Source organism: Etheostoma cragini, chromosome 4 (genome assembly GCF_013103735.1).
Source record: "Etheostoma cragini isolate CJK2018 chromosome 4, CSU_Ecrag_1.0, whole genome shotgun sequence".
NCBI lineage: Eukaryota > Metazoa > Chordata > Actinopteri > Perciformes > Percidae > Etheostoma > Etheostoma cragini.
Window position 1 is genome coordinate 29,175,093 of NC_048410.1, and position 15,146 is coordinate 29,190,238.

The 15,146-nt window shown below is 38.8% G+C and overlaps 1 protein-coding gene across 6 annotated transcripts in view; it reads right to left on the reverse strand.

Annotated features, from left to right (window-relative positions):
- The window catches only part of grip2b (glutamate receptor interacting protein 2b), a 285,228-nt gene that overhangs the window by 56,523 nt on the left and 213,559 nt on the right, over positions 1–15,146 (reverse strand). For all 6 annotated transcript variants that reach the window (XM_034870532.1, XM_034870537.1, XM_034870531.1 and 3 more), the window contains exon 2: positions 2,048–2,125. In XM_034870532.1, the coding sequence (XP_034726423.1) occupies positions 2,048–2,125 (78 nt within the window). The remainder of the gene's footprint in view (positions 1–2,047; positions 2,126–15,146) is intronic.

The window sequence follows — 15,146 nt, forward strand, 5'->3', positions numbered from 1 at the left end:
TACAGGGGGGAATACAGGAGGGAATACAGGGGGTTATTCTCTTGAGGTTCCAGTGGTGAAATGCTACAAGTACATTTATTCAAGAACTGAACTTAAGTACATATGTTGAGGTACTTGTACTTTACTTGAGTCTTTTGTTGTTTTCATGCCCCTTTCTACATCTACGCCACTGCATTTCGGATAGACATATTGTACTTTTTAATCCACGACATGCACCTGACAGCTTTAGTTACTAGTTTCTTTACAAGTTAAGATTTTTGCAAAAAAAACACATGTAGTTCATAAAATATGGTGTTTATTATTATTTAAATTGTTTTTTACCTGATTAGCTTGGGTTATTTCCAGTTTCTAAAATGTGAAGATTTATCTGCATTTAGTACTTTTAGTTGTCATAATTTAAGTTTGTTTTCCTGATAATAGTCAAATACTTAATTAACAAATTAAATGCAGGACTTTTACGTATAGCTGAGTATTTTTACAGTGTGGTATTAAAGGATTTGAATACTTCTTCCACCACTGGTAGGTTCATCAACTTTTTTACTTGTGCTACATTGTTATTGTTAAATATTGGTTATAGCTGCTTTACAGATAAGGTTTACAGTACTTACTATGTTAACTAGTGCAATGCCAGTCTTTCACTCATTCACATACGCCACCATCAGATACCATATAAGTAATAGAATGTAGAAATAGCAACACTGCAAGAGTATACATTTGAAGATACATATGTTATGGCATTAGATCACAGCAAGTTTAAAAGGATTGGGTTTATGAGTGAAATGTGTATGGTAAAGTCTGAGGAGTGAGGATAACATTTGTAGGTCAAATGAGAAACGTAGTTATGTAATAAGTTAAATATAACCTTTGAGTATGAACCTGGGTGTGAAAACGTTCCCTCCAGTTGTCTGCATATATGTCATGATCATTTACATATGCACACACAGGCTCCAGGAGCCATTGAGTGAGTCTTGCAGATAGATAGCTTAATAGTCTTAATATCTTCCATTACACACACACACACACACACACACACACACACACACACACACACACACACACACACACACACACACACAGGACCAAGTCTTTAACATACTGTATATAGTTTTTCTTCCCTACAGATGCAGACCTCACCATGTTGGGACTCATAAAGTTGGATCTATTATTTCATTTTGATGCTCAGCGAATACAGAACAGACGTGAGAAGATTTGTGCCCCCCCACAGAGAAACTCTGAAAAGGAATTCTAGCTTAAACAGAGGAACGCTTTTTTACATCTTATGATGATCAGGCAATTGGAAAAAATAGCAAATATTATTCATCTCTATTACACACACAAACACACATGTTGTACTCAAATAATAACAACAAAACAGAGGGGCATGGTGGCTATGGAAGGTGAACGAGACAAATCCTTGTAAATGTATGATACTAAATGTATTACTAAATGTACACCTGAAGGAAGGTGAGGCAGGAACCGAGCATGGAGCTGACCTGTGTATCTCATTAAGGCATTCAAAGACAAAAAAGGAGACAAGGGAAAGCATGAAATAAACAGAAAATAGAAGAACTAGAAAGAGTCAGATGGATAGGATGAGACAGTAAAAGGAGCTTAATGCGCTGTTGGGGTCTGAGTCAATGGTGGAGGACGTCAAACCAATGTCCCATCAGTTGGGACGAGGACAACAGTTGTACTGGATGAGAGTGTATGGTAATCTGATGGTTTTAGTGGTTAGAGTTTTGTTTAGCTCCAACTGGGGCAGCATCAGGACACCATTGGCTGTTTGATACATTGTTTCCAGACAAGAGAATAAATGGGGGCTCCAATGCAAAAATTCAGGTTTTGTAGGACAGTTTGCACTCAGGGACACTGTGAGAGCAAACATGTTTTATCCCAGACCACCTGGGACCTAGTTGTTGTATAGAATCTGCTAGATAAGTCAAAAGGATCCACTTTGGACCGCAGGAACAAATAATGATAATGGCTCATTATGATGATTGGTGTAGATAGATAGATAGATAGATAGATAGATAGATGTTGCATGTACCTGGTATACTGTGTCTTCTTGAGGCCATGGTCTGGTCTGGTCCAGAGATGTCCTTAGTTTTTCCATATGGCCCGTCATCTAGAGAGAACAGGGACACACAATAAGCTTTAGAGGTATCAACATGATTTTTGGTTTAGCTAATTGATGCAAATCACAGTTGTTTGGACACACATCATTTACTGGATGCCTGACAAGATGACGATGTCGTGAAAAATCCAGCTGCCGTGCAAGGCAAAGCGTATGCTGTCTTTTTTTTTTGACCCATATGACTATGGTTACCCCGAAAAGTGTCATACCCTACCACCGAATTTCCACTTGACCTAGCAAAGCAAACCACTGAGTCGGACTAAAGCTGACAATGTAGAGATGTGATTGAAATCATACAGCTGCTAATTATTTGACGATTTTTTTTAGACATCCACGATCCAACTATCCTTTCCCATTGGACAGATGCAGCCACAGCAGGAAGTTTCCTCTCTGACAAGTGTGACATTCACAAGAATTCCACAAACATGCTATGATAATTCTTCAAAACATCCCTATAATCTACTTAGCGCTACTGTACTCAACCTTGTAAGAACACTTAGCGTGAAAACGATTTTCCAGGTACCTATATCTTGTGGATGGTTTGACATATTGGAATATACACAGTCAGGCCATTTGTGAAGTGATGATGAAGGTAGTCACTGAAACCGAAGCCATCATGGTTAAATGTCACAGGGGGAAACAGATGTTCTGTTCTATGGTCTCTGGCAGAGACTTTGTGGCAGAGGCGTGTTAGGATTTTAATATTTGATAGGTTATAAATTCAGTCCTCCTCGTATCGCCACAGCTGTTTAAAATAAACTGTTAAACTGCTGAATTACCTACAAAGGTACTTCGCTTTCAACAATCAATCAATCAATCAATAATAAAGGAATCCAACAAGGTCATTACTGAGAGGAACATCCAAAGGAAGAAAGACAGAAGCTGTTGATTCAGAAAAAAAGGCAATCAATAAAGAAAAGTACTACAAAATTGAATATACTATTAGATTTATTTACCAAATACTACCCAGTAACAAATTAAATGGAAAATATATACGTATATGTTAATATATACATTATATAAATATATTAACGTAAACTTACTGGCAACAATTGTCCAGCAAGTTACTGTGAATAGGTTTTACAGTAAAAGGTACTGTACTTCCATTTACAGTATTTTATGTGTTCACTGTCAAATACAAAACAATTAAACACAACATAAAGTTCAGTTGTTTCCTTTCCATTTTCAGTACTATAGTAAATAGTACTGTAAACTGTTTTACAGTAATACTTATACTGTGATTTTGTCATGTCGACAAGGTTGTAATGTAAACTTTACAGCATTCTACTGTAAATCTAGAGTAAATAACTCTAGATTTCACACCTATTATTGAGTGTATCCATTGGATGTGACATAATGTTTAAAAATGTTAGTTTTTTTTAAATGTCCCCTTGTTGAAACACCTGCAGAAACGTTTTGGACACAACCACCAGGCTGAGGAAATGTAATGGAGTAGCAGGGCTACAGTTTTAACTGTGTTGACCTGTCCACCAGCAGCCTCACTTACTGCAAACAGAAGTTCCACAATACTCTGACTATCACTAACGTTATCCACATTCATATTTAGACGCAATGAATGATATACTCAGCTACAAAAAGCCTGCATGTTGGAAGTTAGGATGGAAGTCTATATCCAAGACGTTCCACGACATCCCGGAATTGCACAGTTACCGGATTCCACTGGATGACTTTCTGGCCAAATGTCCTCCAACTTAACTTTCTTTGTGTTGTAATTTTTAACTCTGGTTTATTTCTGAGGACTATGGTTACGTGGTCCTCAGATCTCTGCAGGGTGAATCCAGACAGCTAGCTAGACTATCTGTCCAATCTGAGGACTATGGTTACCTGGTCCTCAGGTCTCTGCAGGGTAAATCCAGACAGCTAGCTAGACTATCTGCCCAGTCTGAGGACTATGGTTACCTGGTCCTCAGATCTCTGCAGGGTAAATCCAGACAGCTAGCTAGACTATCTGTCCAATCTGAGGACTATGGTTACCTGGTCCTCAGATCTCTGCAGGGTAAATCCAGACCGCTAGCTAGACCATTTGTCCAATCTGAGTTTTCTGTTGACGACTAAAACAACTTTTGAACATATACACATGTTCCACCAAAACAAGTTGCACCATGGCTCTGTCAGGACGACTGGGATTGGTTTGATGCCAAAAGTCGTTGCTGTCGAGATGATACACATGTCTCGTTGCATTGGTGGGAATTGGCAGGTTTTAGAAGGCTGTAGTAAGAAGTAGTTTTAAGTTCCAACATGTGGTTCTAGTTTTGTGTGTGGCCCATCTGAGATGTTCACAGAAGTGTTTTTTAATATTTGTACAGATGCTTTACTTGGACCAAAAAAGAATTCTCATTTCTAACCTCTTTAGCTCTGCGTCAGTAAGGCCTGGAATCACACTGACACTGACCAAAGTATATGGGTATACTTTACGTAGTATATCACTTTTGTTTTGGTAAAACATTTAGGCAAGAACGCATGGATTTCCAAGTGTCTCTTAAGACGTTAAACCAGCTCAGGTTTTTTTAAAAAGTGCCAAAAGCGTGGAAAAAGTGACAAATAAATCAGAAAAAGCGACAAAAACATTGAAAAAGCACCAAAAAACATACATTTTCAATTTTGACCTGAAAGGACAAGTTCATGGTTAACTGGAAGACAACACAAGGGTTTAATAAATAAATAAATAAATAAATAAAAGATGTTCCCCCTGCAGTACTCCAAAGTACGTTTTGGTGCCTAAACTTAACTGCCTTCATTGCAGGACAGTCACCATTTGTCGGCTCAACTTAAATCTAACAGCCTCTTAATAGACAGGGACCTCAGAGTGGTCTGTCCCAGAAATTTAACTGTAAAGACCAAAAAACTAAACCGCCATGAGAACGCTCCTCACGTTCCTTAAGAAACCATATGCTTATGTTTTTGTATGACAGTATACAAATTGTAAATGAGAACGCGTTGCTTCTGTAGGTCTAAACTGCTGCTTTTTGCAGGCTGATACGTGTAGAACTGGGCCAGAAAAGATTTTGAGTGAAGAATCACTGTAATCTTTGAACATCTTTGTGTTAAAGAGTTCAAAGCTTTAGTTATTAAGGAGTCAGGAGCGTTTATTTTGAGCATACACACCAGATTTCAAATGACATATTCTGAGGTCTGTTCTATGAAACACATAGCACATGAAGTATTTTGCTAAGCCAGACTCTATAACTCAGTTTGACAGCAGCTGTGGTTCTGTTGTTATTGTGGCTCTGAGGGGAGAGGATGTGTCCTACTTTACAACCGCTGCTTCCTCACAGGGGTGGGATATATTTAACAATTCATAAGCCAATTTTCAACTACTGTCAAACCCTACTCCAGAAGTGTCATTAAGTTACAATATAATCGGGGACAATTACACTGTAGCTCAAAGAGAAATGTCTCCGCTAAACTTGCAGAATAAATATGTATTTCTAATGCTTTCCACCACCTGAAGCAGCATTTTAAACCGGCTTACTATCATCAACCGAGTTAAGCAGTCCAAAAACGTGTCCCGCAAAATCCTTTATCTTCTTAGTTGTGCTTTTATTTCTTCTTGAAATTACATTTCCACTCGGTTTTGCAAGACTGCCTTTAAGACTCAATTTCACTTTGTCAAAAAAAACTGTAATAATTTGTTTTTTAGCTATTGACTCAAGCTCTCATATTTAAAGTATTTCTCATTACTTTCACCAAGCTATTTTTTTTCATTTTTCTATACTTGATACTTAAATCCTAAATTGCTTGTCTAATTAACCTGTGACTATGGGTTTCCAGTCTTAATTCAAATACAAGCAGGGTAGCTGAACATGTGTGTGTGTGTGTGTGCGTGTGTGTGTGTGTGTGTAGCTCAAATACTCTGAATATTCTGTCAGTGTTTCCAGATTGGTCTGATTTCCACTTAGACATTTGGGTGCTTTTGTGTGTGCATGGCTTGGAAACCTAATCTGTATCTGGCAGCACTGGATGTAAAACTAATCCTACATTTCCCATGACCACCTAAAGTATGTTGTGACGTGTCACACAACCGTTGGTTGCGTGCGTAGCAGGGAGAACTAACGAAAGGGCACAAAACAAACCAGAGGAGCTACAATTAAAGTAAAGTTAGTTAGTAAAAAAACTAAAACAAATGTGGCTAGTGGAAGATCTGATATTAAAAATCAACTTGCCATGTTGGCTGGAGAAAAAAAGTTAAATTAATACCCTTCCCGCCCGACCAATCACGAGACAATAACAATTGTCAATCATGATGTTTCACCCTGTTTTTATCAAGGGTGTCAGCCTCTTCTCTCTAAGCGAAGCTCCCTATGGCGCCATTTATGGCTAATAAGCCATCACCTGCCATTAGCATTCCATTGACTCCCATTCATTTTGGTGCAGCTTTGACAGCAAATAACTTTACATACGAAGACTCTATTTGTCCGTTGTTTACTTCAAAAGAAACACGACAATGTATGAAAGGCTCCGTTACCTGGTAGCTCACAATTGTGTCAGTCATAACCATGCAACTTACTCTCGCATAGTCGACAAAACACCGTGTTGTCAGGATAAGCTCGCGGACAGTTTAATTCCTAATGTTAACTAGCATGTTAGCTAGCAGTAATTAGCCTTTGCCTCTGTTAATGTTAACTAGCATGTTAGCTAGCAGTAATTAGCCCCTGCCTACGTTAATGTTAACTAGCATGTTAGTTAGCAGTAATTAGCCTGTCCCTATGTTAATGTTAACTAGCATGTTAGCGAGCAGTGATTAGCCTGTGCCTACGTTAATGCTAACTAACATGTTAGTTAGCAGTAATTAGCCTTAGCCTATGTTATCTCCTAACATATACCTACCTGCTGAATCTGCCGATTGGAATGATTGAGATTTCTCTTGCACAGCTACCAGAAGACTTTCAGACAGGTTGCCCGTGTCACATCTACGTCTTCAAGCCCAGTTGGAGGCTGCACAGTAACGCTCAGCCATCACCGGGAAAGAGCTCCTAATTCACCGGTCTCCGTCTAGAGACGACGGGATCTGTTGGTCCATTTCATTAACTGTCTATGGTTTTTATAGCATGAAATAACTCCAACCCAACCAAACTTATCAGAAAAGTGAACATGTTACCCAACTGGCCGCCGCTTGCCATTGTGTAAAACAGCAAACGAATGTGTTGACTAGTTTGGTAAAGTACAACTTAATATATAAAATAAAACATTTCAAGGTTGCCAAATTTTAAATAGGACACATATCCACATATCAGGTAGCTTGGTTAAACATGAAAACTGTCCGTCTCTCTATTTATCCATATGTGTATATATATGTATATATGTATATGTATATATGTATGTATATACTACGATAATACATTCTTCGTCAGCCTTTTTAAAGTTCTCTCTCACATGCACACAATGTGATTGCATGTCCATCAACATCACTCTGTTAAGCATTTTCCTACCATACAACAAGTAGTTTGCAGCCTTCCACCAGCCTCCGTATATAAAGTGTTTTTTGCCACCTGACACTGAAATATGCAGCACTTCCCCACCGGTGATGCTCAGAAATCAGTTCTCTTCCCAGAAGTGACAGTGGCAAGGAGGCCATTGTTGTTGTGTTTCGGAGTTTAGCAATCTTCACAGAGGTGTAATGAGTTTAATAATTCATAAGTTGTGAATTTCAATTTCACTTTAAACGGCTTTCATCAGTTATCTGGCTGGCTGCTTCCCCACTGCGGGGGCTGTCACAGGCACAATGGACCCCGGTGGCTTCTCATCAACACACACAGACAGGAACACATGCACACAAACTAACACGCACACACAGCCTCTGGCGGTACACACTGATGCATACCCAAAAGGATTAAGGCAGTAAATGTACACCTGCATGTGCACAGGCACCAAAACACACAAAATCGCCTGAAATAAGCCCTACACGCATGGTTATATAAACAGTAACACACACACACACACAGGAAGACAAAAAGAAGGCTTTAGGCAACTTGGCCATCTCTGTTTCTGTGACTGGATGCAAGACGAACTGTTTTAGTCACAACTTTCTCCCCCCCGGCGGTATGAATCCTCAGCTCTTGTCCCTCCAAACCCAAACATGTCCTGTGCCATATCTGGTGGCTGAGGTGGCACGACAGGCTTCTGGAAGCATGGCACATGATCGGGTCTGTTTGAATGGATACACGGATCCGCTTCACTTTCAACACATTTTCTCTGTACGGCCCTTTCTCTCTGTTCTCCAACTCTGCCTGATGAATTAGCATCTGCTGGTGGATTTGAAGGTGATTAGGCTAATGAGTGCTGGCGCTGTCAGCTTACTGAACAGGTTGAGTTATAGACGAGGCATCAGGCCAGATTCCCCGAATCTTTTCAAACAGAGACAGTAATGACTTAAGCACATGCAAGGCAGGGTGACAGACATCATAAAGACCTGACTCATTTTTGTACAATATTTTATCAAAGACTCCGATTCATTATTCAGTCACAGCAGTGATGCCATTGTTAACATTGAAATTTTACTTGGAGATGCATAGCTGAAGTTATTTTTTCAGATCATAAATGTTGTGGTTAATTGCTTTAACATTTTTTTAACCCTTCTGAAGTCTTCCTTTTTTTCTTTTTCACTAACACCACCACTAGTTTTACTACTTTTTGGAATTCGTGGTCAATTGCCCTAATTTATGTACAATTATACCTAATATTTGAGTGAATTTTATTTAGAAATTATGAAGTATTTTGACTAATAGTTGAGATCAGTGGAATGAAAGTGATTGATTGTATTTGCAAAGAGCGTTGCAAGGAATCTAATCCATTTTTTTATGGTAATTTGGTTAAAAAGAAAGCCATATTTCAGATATAGACATTTTTTTTAAAGGGTCAAATTGTGAGACAAAAGAAGATGCCATTAGATAACTGTTACACTGCTTTAATATAAGATAAGATAGGATAAGATAAGACAATATAAGATAAGATAGGATAAGATAAGATAATATAAGATAAGATAAGATAATATAAGATGAGACAAAGATAAGATAAGAAAACCTTTATGTGTCCCACAGTGGGAAAATTGCTGTTTGCAACAGCAGAGACAAGAGCCGAGCTAGATACATGTACAGAGATGGATAAGTGTACAAGATATGGCAAACTGTATTATACAATAATCACAAATGAATTAGAACATGGCACTATTACAACAGTCATTGTACAGTCTGACCAACATTGGAGCAAAGCAAATGTTTAAGTTTTAGTTTAGTGGGTTCTGGTCTATCCTTATCCCAGAATTAATTTAGCTCAGGTACACATTTCTGGACTAGTGAGGACCACTTCTCGGGGATGGAAAGAAGAAAACACACCCATAATAATTCCTCTCCGTCGGAAACGGAGCCGTGCAGCAGTAGTTTAGCAGGCACAATGTGAAAATGTCCTTACAGAACTTAAATTGATCTGTTGACAAATCACACACATCTATAGAGGCTGAAGTACAAAGTACTATGTTCTGCTGATTTTACTGGGTTGTAAGGGAAAAATGCCACCGCTCAGATTAAAAAAGTCCAGCTTTATACAGAAACACCTGCTAGGCTTGTAAGTGTGTGTAGATGTGTGTGTGTGCGTGCACATTTGTGTGAGTGTATCTCTGCCTGTGCACGCATGCATGAAGGGAATGCTAACAGACACTGCTCTGTCGTATCTTTCAGGATTCTCTCAAGCTTTCACAAAACCTTTACACACACACACACACATGCACGCACACACACACACCCTGTACAGTGTAATCAAACACACACTTGTTGGCCTCGATGCAGGCTGCTAAGCATGAGGCTGCACAGACGAGGTTGAAAGATGTGATTGCTTCAAATGTTTCTGCAAATGTCGATCATCCTGGTACATGTAAGGTTGAAATCGTTTTATTTGAAATGTCTGGGTGTCTTCCCACGTCAGTGCTTACTCCGAGTCCCATACAGTAGCAGTCATGTGGGATTCATCAGGGTCACATGACTTGGTGTGAATACATCTGGGTCATCTGTGCATTCACTAGGAGTGAACCAATGCATCATTACACACAGAGAGATAGAGACACAACACACATTATTTCAAACAGACTAAACACAATAGACACACATGTACATGCTCTGACAGATACTCAGGGCAGTATCACACAATTACACAAACACACAATCTGTCTTTCTCTTTATCGGTCTCTCTCTCCCTCACAAACACACACAAACATCATCCATGACGACTGCCAACTCTATTAGGTAGTGATTATTTTTCAGATAAGCACAGATACTTATTGCTCATTTTAATCTAAGATCATGATCCAAGGCATAGTCACATGCACACAAAGTGTTGCATATAATATGCAGACCAGCTGTAGAAGCAGACACACAACCCAGTTGAAACATTTTGCCTACAGGCACACCCACACGGCATGTAGGGTATTTCACATATTTACACCACATTATCATCTAGAGACATAACAGTAACAAATGTGCAACTACACATGAATAACTCTGATGTTATTTCTCTGTCTGCCACAGATGGGTTGCTCAGACCTGCACTAGGATCAATCACCTCACTAGGTTGAACGTGACACACACACACTCACACACATGAGGCTAAGTAAAACAAACATGAGCATTTGTGTCCCACCCATTTGGAGCCACCTTCATGTTCTTAAAGGACAATTTCCATGCAAAATGAACCTAGGGGTTAATAACACATGGGTACTGAGTTGACTGTTCTCTAGGATATGTTTAACCTTGTGTTGTCCTTAAGTCAAATTTGACCCTTTTACAGTTTTTTTTATCACATAAAATGGGCCTTCAAAATGAGTGCAACATTAAAAATATCAAATAACTAGGAAAAACATCCAAAAAAGAACCCACAACATTGAAAAAGTGAATTTTTTTTGCAATAATAGTGTTGAAACCTTTTTTTTTTCATGGTTGACGTGAAGACAACACAAGGGTTGTTTGCTAATATAATGTTAGCTTGTAACGCTAGTCGTCGGTTTAATGGGAAAATTACATTTGAGCATGACTTCATATGTCCTTCAATATGCATGTGTTGGTTATTCGTATAATTATTCACAATGCTTTGCAGGGTGTATGACTTTTGGATCTCTCTTTGTGTGTCCTCCCTGAAGGACATGATGACTGTTTGTCTTTGCATTTTTTCCCTAAGGACAACTGCCACAAAACAGTTGTCTCAGGAGAAAAGTAAAAAGAAATTGCTTATTCTATACCCCAAACAGGGCTCAAAGTAGCACCACACTTCCACGGTAGCATAATGAGGTTCCCTACATGTGAATCGAAGCACTGAGAACTGCAAATGGAGTCAGTTTGACTGGTCATGACTGTTTTCCCAAGATGGCGCCTGCCTGTCATATTACCATCACAACTGTCTCTATAATGTGTTTGACAATTTAAATAATTGGAGTGACATAACCCCAAAAAAAACCTTCCGAAATATTAGGTCAGCTACTTCTTAAAAACACCGTCAGTCCGTCAAAACTGTCTTGCTGATAATGCAACAGATGTTGCCATTTACCAGACAGGTCTAACAGACATCCTGGGGTGCGAAATGCTTTCAAGGTGTGGACACATCCGGTGCTTTAGGGGCTGTTTGTTTTCTTCGACTGAGGCGCCCTGAGGCTTTAGTCAAACCCAGTCTGTGGAACGTGTTTGTTTGAAGATGTTTTCAGCCTCTCAGTTTCTTTCTGATATTATCCTGTGGTTCTACTTTCCTACCAGTCAATATTAACGGGATACTTTGTGTCATAATAATGTTGGTTGTATGTGTAAATGGACTAAGGTCAACTTTACTCCATGTCAGCAGTTCCCAGATCTGTGGCTGGGACTACAGACTGTACTTCTGCATACAGACACAAAGACCATACAATGGTCAATAAACCTCATTTATAGGAAATTATACCTAATGTTTGAGTTGGAAAAGCAGCAATATTATTAAATATTTAGACTCAAATTAAAGGAATGGATGTTGGTGGATAATCACAGCCTGGAATATGTCAACTATTAATCAATACTATTTAGAAACCACTTTTTCTCCAAATGCTATAAAATTGAATAAGACACCCCAAAATTAATGAAAGTAGAGATTTGTACTTGCCAAAGAGCGTTGGGTGGAATCAATCATGTTATTTTGGGGGATTAAAAAGAACATTAAGATAGGGAAATGGGTCATTTTGACCAGAGGACAACATGAGGGTTAAAGGGGAACTAGGTACTGACATTAAGAATTCCAATATTTTATTTCCATGTCCAAAGAAAGTGTAAAGATTTAACAGCAGGCTTAGTTCCCCTCTAACTACACAGAGAATGGTTTTCCCCTTATTTTTTTTGACAAATCAATTGAACCATTCCACACCCCGACTCACCACCCAGATTGACGAATGTTCCAGCTATTCTGTAGATTACTATGAGTAACATTCTACTATGGGGCATTCTATTACTGTAAGAAATACCATGAATGGGTTTTCCAGAGTAGCACCAACGAAGTAACGTGGTCGTGTTTTTGGTAGCCTCATTAATTGGTGATGTCTTGAAAGATCCACTCCCGAGTTTAGAGACACAAAATTGCACCTCCTTTCAACCTACCTACAAGAAGAGCGTGCTCACACGTTTTCTTAGATCATCTCTTCTGACTCCATGCAGGCTTTAAACTCTGAAGACCTACAATTTAGAGTCCCGTTATTTAGCCAAAACAGGCTTAAGAACTCTAATATATACTAGTGCATCCTGTTGCCAAACCATGATCATTTGTCTGCCGAATCAGATCGGGATCCGAGGTTATCATGCATGTTTTCATTGTTCGTATACTGTGTGTGTTGCTCTCTAACTTTTTGTGTATTTTTCTCTTTCTTTTTGAGCGGAGCTGCCTGAAATTTGAGTTTAAACTGATCAAATAAAAGTTGGAATATCATTGTCCCTTTCAGTCCAATTAAAAATATTGATACAATTATTACTTTTGCAAACAGATTAAAGTTTTGAATGAATCCCAGAATACATCTAATTGTCATATCACTAGTGACCCAGATAATGTAGTAACACAAGTACCACGCCTCTGTATTATCACAAAACACCAATGACCATCAACAGTCAATCTGGTTAAACAAAGAAATGGTGATTATGTAAAAAATTGCCATTAGACAATTATCCATAATTGTGAAAAGCCTGTTTGTGAGCAAACTATCATTTTGACTAGTTTCTATATGACCCAAGATATTCAAATTATTCTTATTGGGGAAAACAGAAAATACTTAATGAAAATCGCCAAACAATGTGTCTGCATGGCTGCACAAAATGGACGTCCAGCAGGTAAGGTACTGCATTGTGCACAATAGTACACATTACCATGACAATGCTGCCTATTTAAGATGTTTTGTTGTCTGAGTTAATACGGATAATACACTTCACTGAGCTGAAATTACAGGAGAGTGCTGTGTTTGTATTGGTCAGCTGCCAGGTGCCAACATCTGTAATAAAAGTGAAGCAGGGGGCCATTAAAAAAAGCACCAATACTCAGCCAGTGTAATCTGAGGACATGAAAGAAAACGCATGATGCTATTGAAAGGAGTTGAATCGAACAGGGTAATGCACTCAGCGTGTTCCGTTTTTCTTGAATAAGGCGTTTAAGCCGACGCACCATTTATAATCAACCACCTATTCAGCAAGCATCCAGGTAGGCGTCCTGATACAAGTGAACCAGCGTGTCGCTAACGGCTTCAGATAAAGGCCGATGCACCTGTTCTTTCACAGCTGCAATATGGAAAGATTGGCAGCACAACACCCTCTTATTCTAAATCCAAACTACCATCTCAGAAAAGGTATCAAATTATGCACATTGTCTAGAACTACTTTGACCAAGGTTTTTGCATGACATGGCTAACTTTTGGTGCTCATTTTGCATTCGAACTAGGTCTACAATACATTTTCCAACAGTGACGTTGAGTCATTGTAAAGCGAGAGCTTGTAAACATCTGCCATTGTTGCTTGTGGATCCAATAGATAGTTCACAGAGACTGATGTCAACAGACCGATGACATCATCTGGCCTTTATCTAAAAAAAATAAAAATATGTTCCAATTTTTCAAAAAGAAAAAGCCTGATCTAAGATCCTGATCCAAAGCATGTCTTCTTCCTCTGTGCCATAAAGCTCCATTGAACAAAAACTATTAAAAACACATCAGTGACCGACAAGCACCTTCAAAACCATGAACACGCACACACACACTGTGGTTTATTTTGACTCAGACCCACACCCACCGGGGCTGTTAGGTGGCAGAGCGGTCGTCTACCAATCAGAAGGTTGGTAGTTTGACCCCCTTGGGCAAGACACTGACACCTGAATTTCACCCGATGCCGCGCCACCTGCTGCGCCGTGTGTGTGTACACGTGTGTAAGAATGTGTGTGAATGTTTATCTGATCCACCAGTGTGTGAATGTAAATGGTCCTGTACTATGTGGAAGTGCCTTGAGGAGTTGTGAAATATAAATGCAGGTCATTTACATTTACACAGTCCTAACTTGAAATGACTTACAAGCTCATCGTGTGACTAAAAATAGCCCCAAACAAAACAAGTGCACTAATTACTTCTGTTAGAGCAATGCTTGCTAAACACTAGCGTGACCAGCTTATTCATTATATGACTAAGCCTTTTTTCCAGATCATAAAGATATATGTGTGTGACCCAGTTTAAACTATTTGTTTTTACGGGATAACAAAAAATGTCCTTCAAGATGAATAAAAGTATCTATTTCTATCCATATATCTATCTATCTATCTATCCATCATCCCTATCTCACTCTCTCTCTCTCTATATATATATATATATCTATCTATCATCTATCTATCTCTCCATATCTGTCTCTCTCTATCTATCCATATATCTATCTATCTATTATCATCCCTCTCTCTATCTCTCTCTCTCTCTCTCTCTCTCTATCTATATATATATATATATATATATATATATATATATATATATATATAT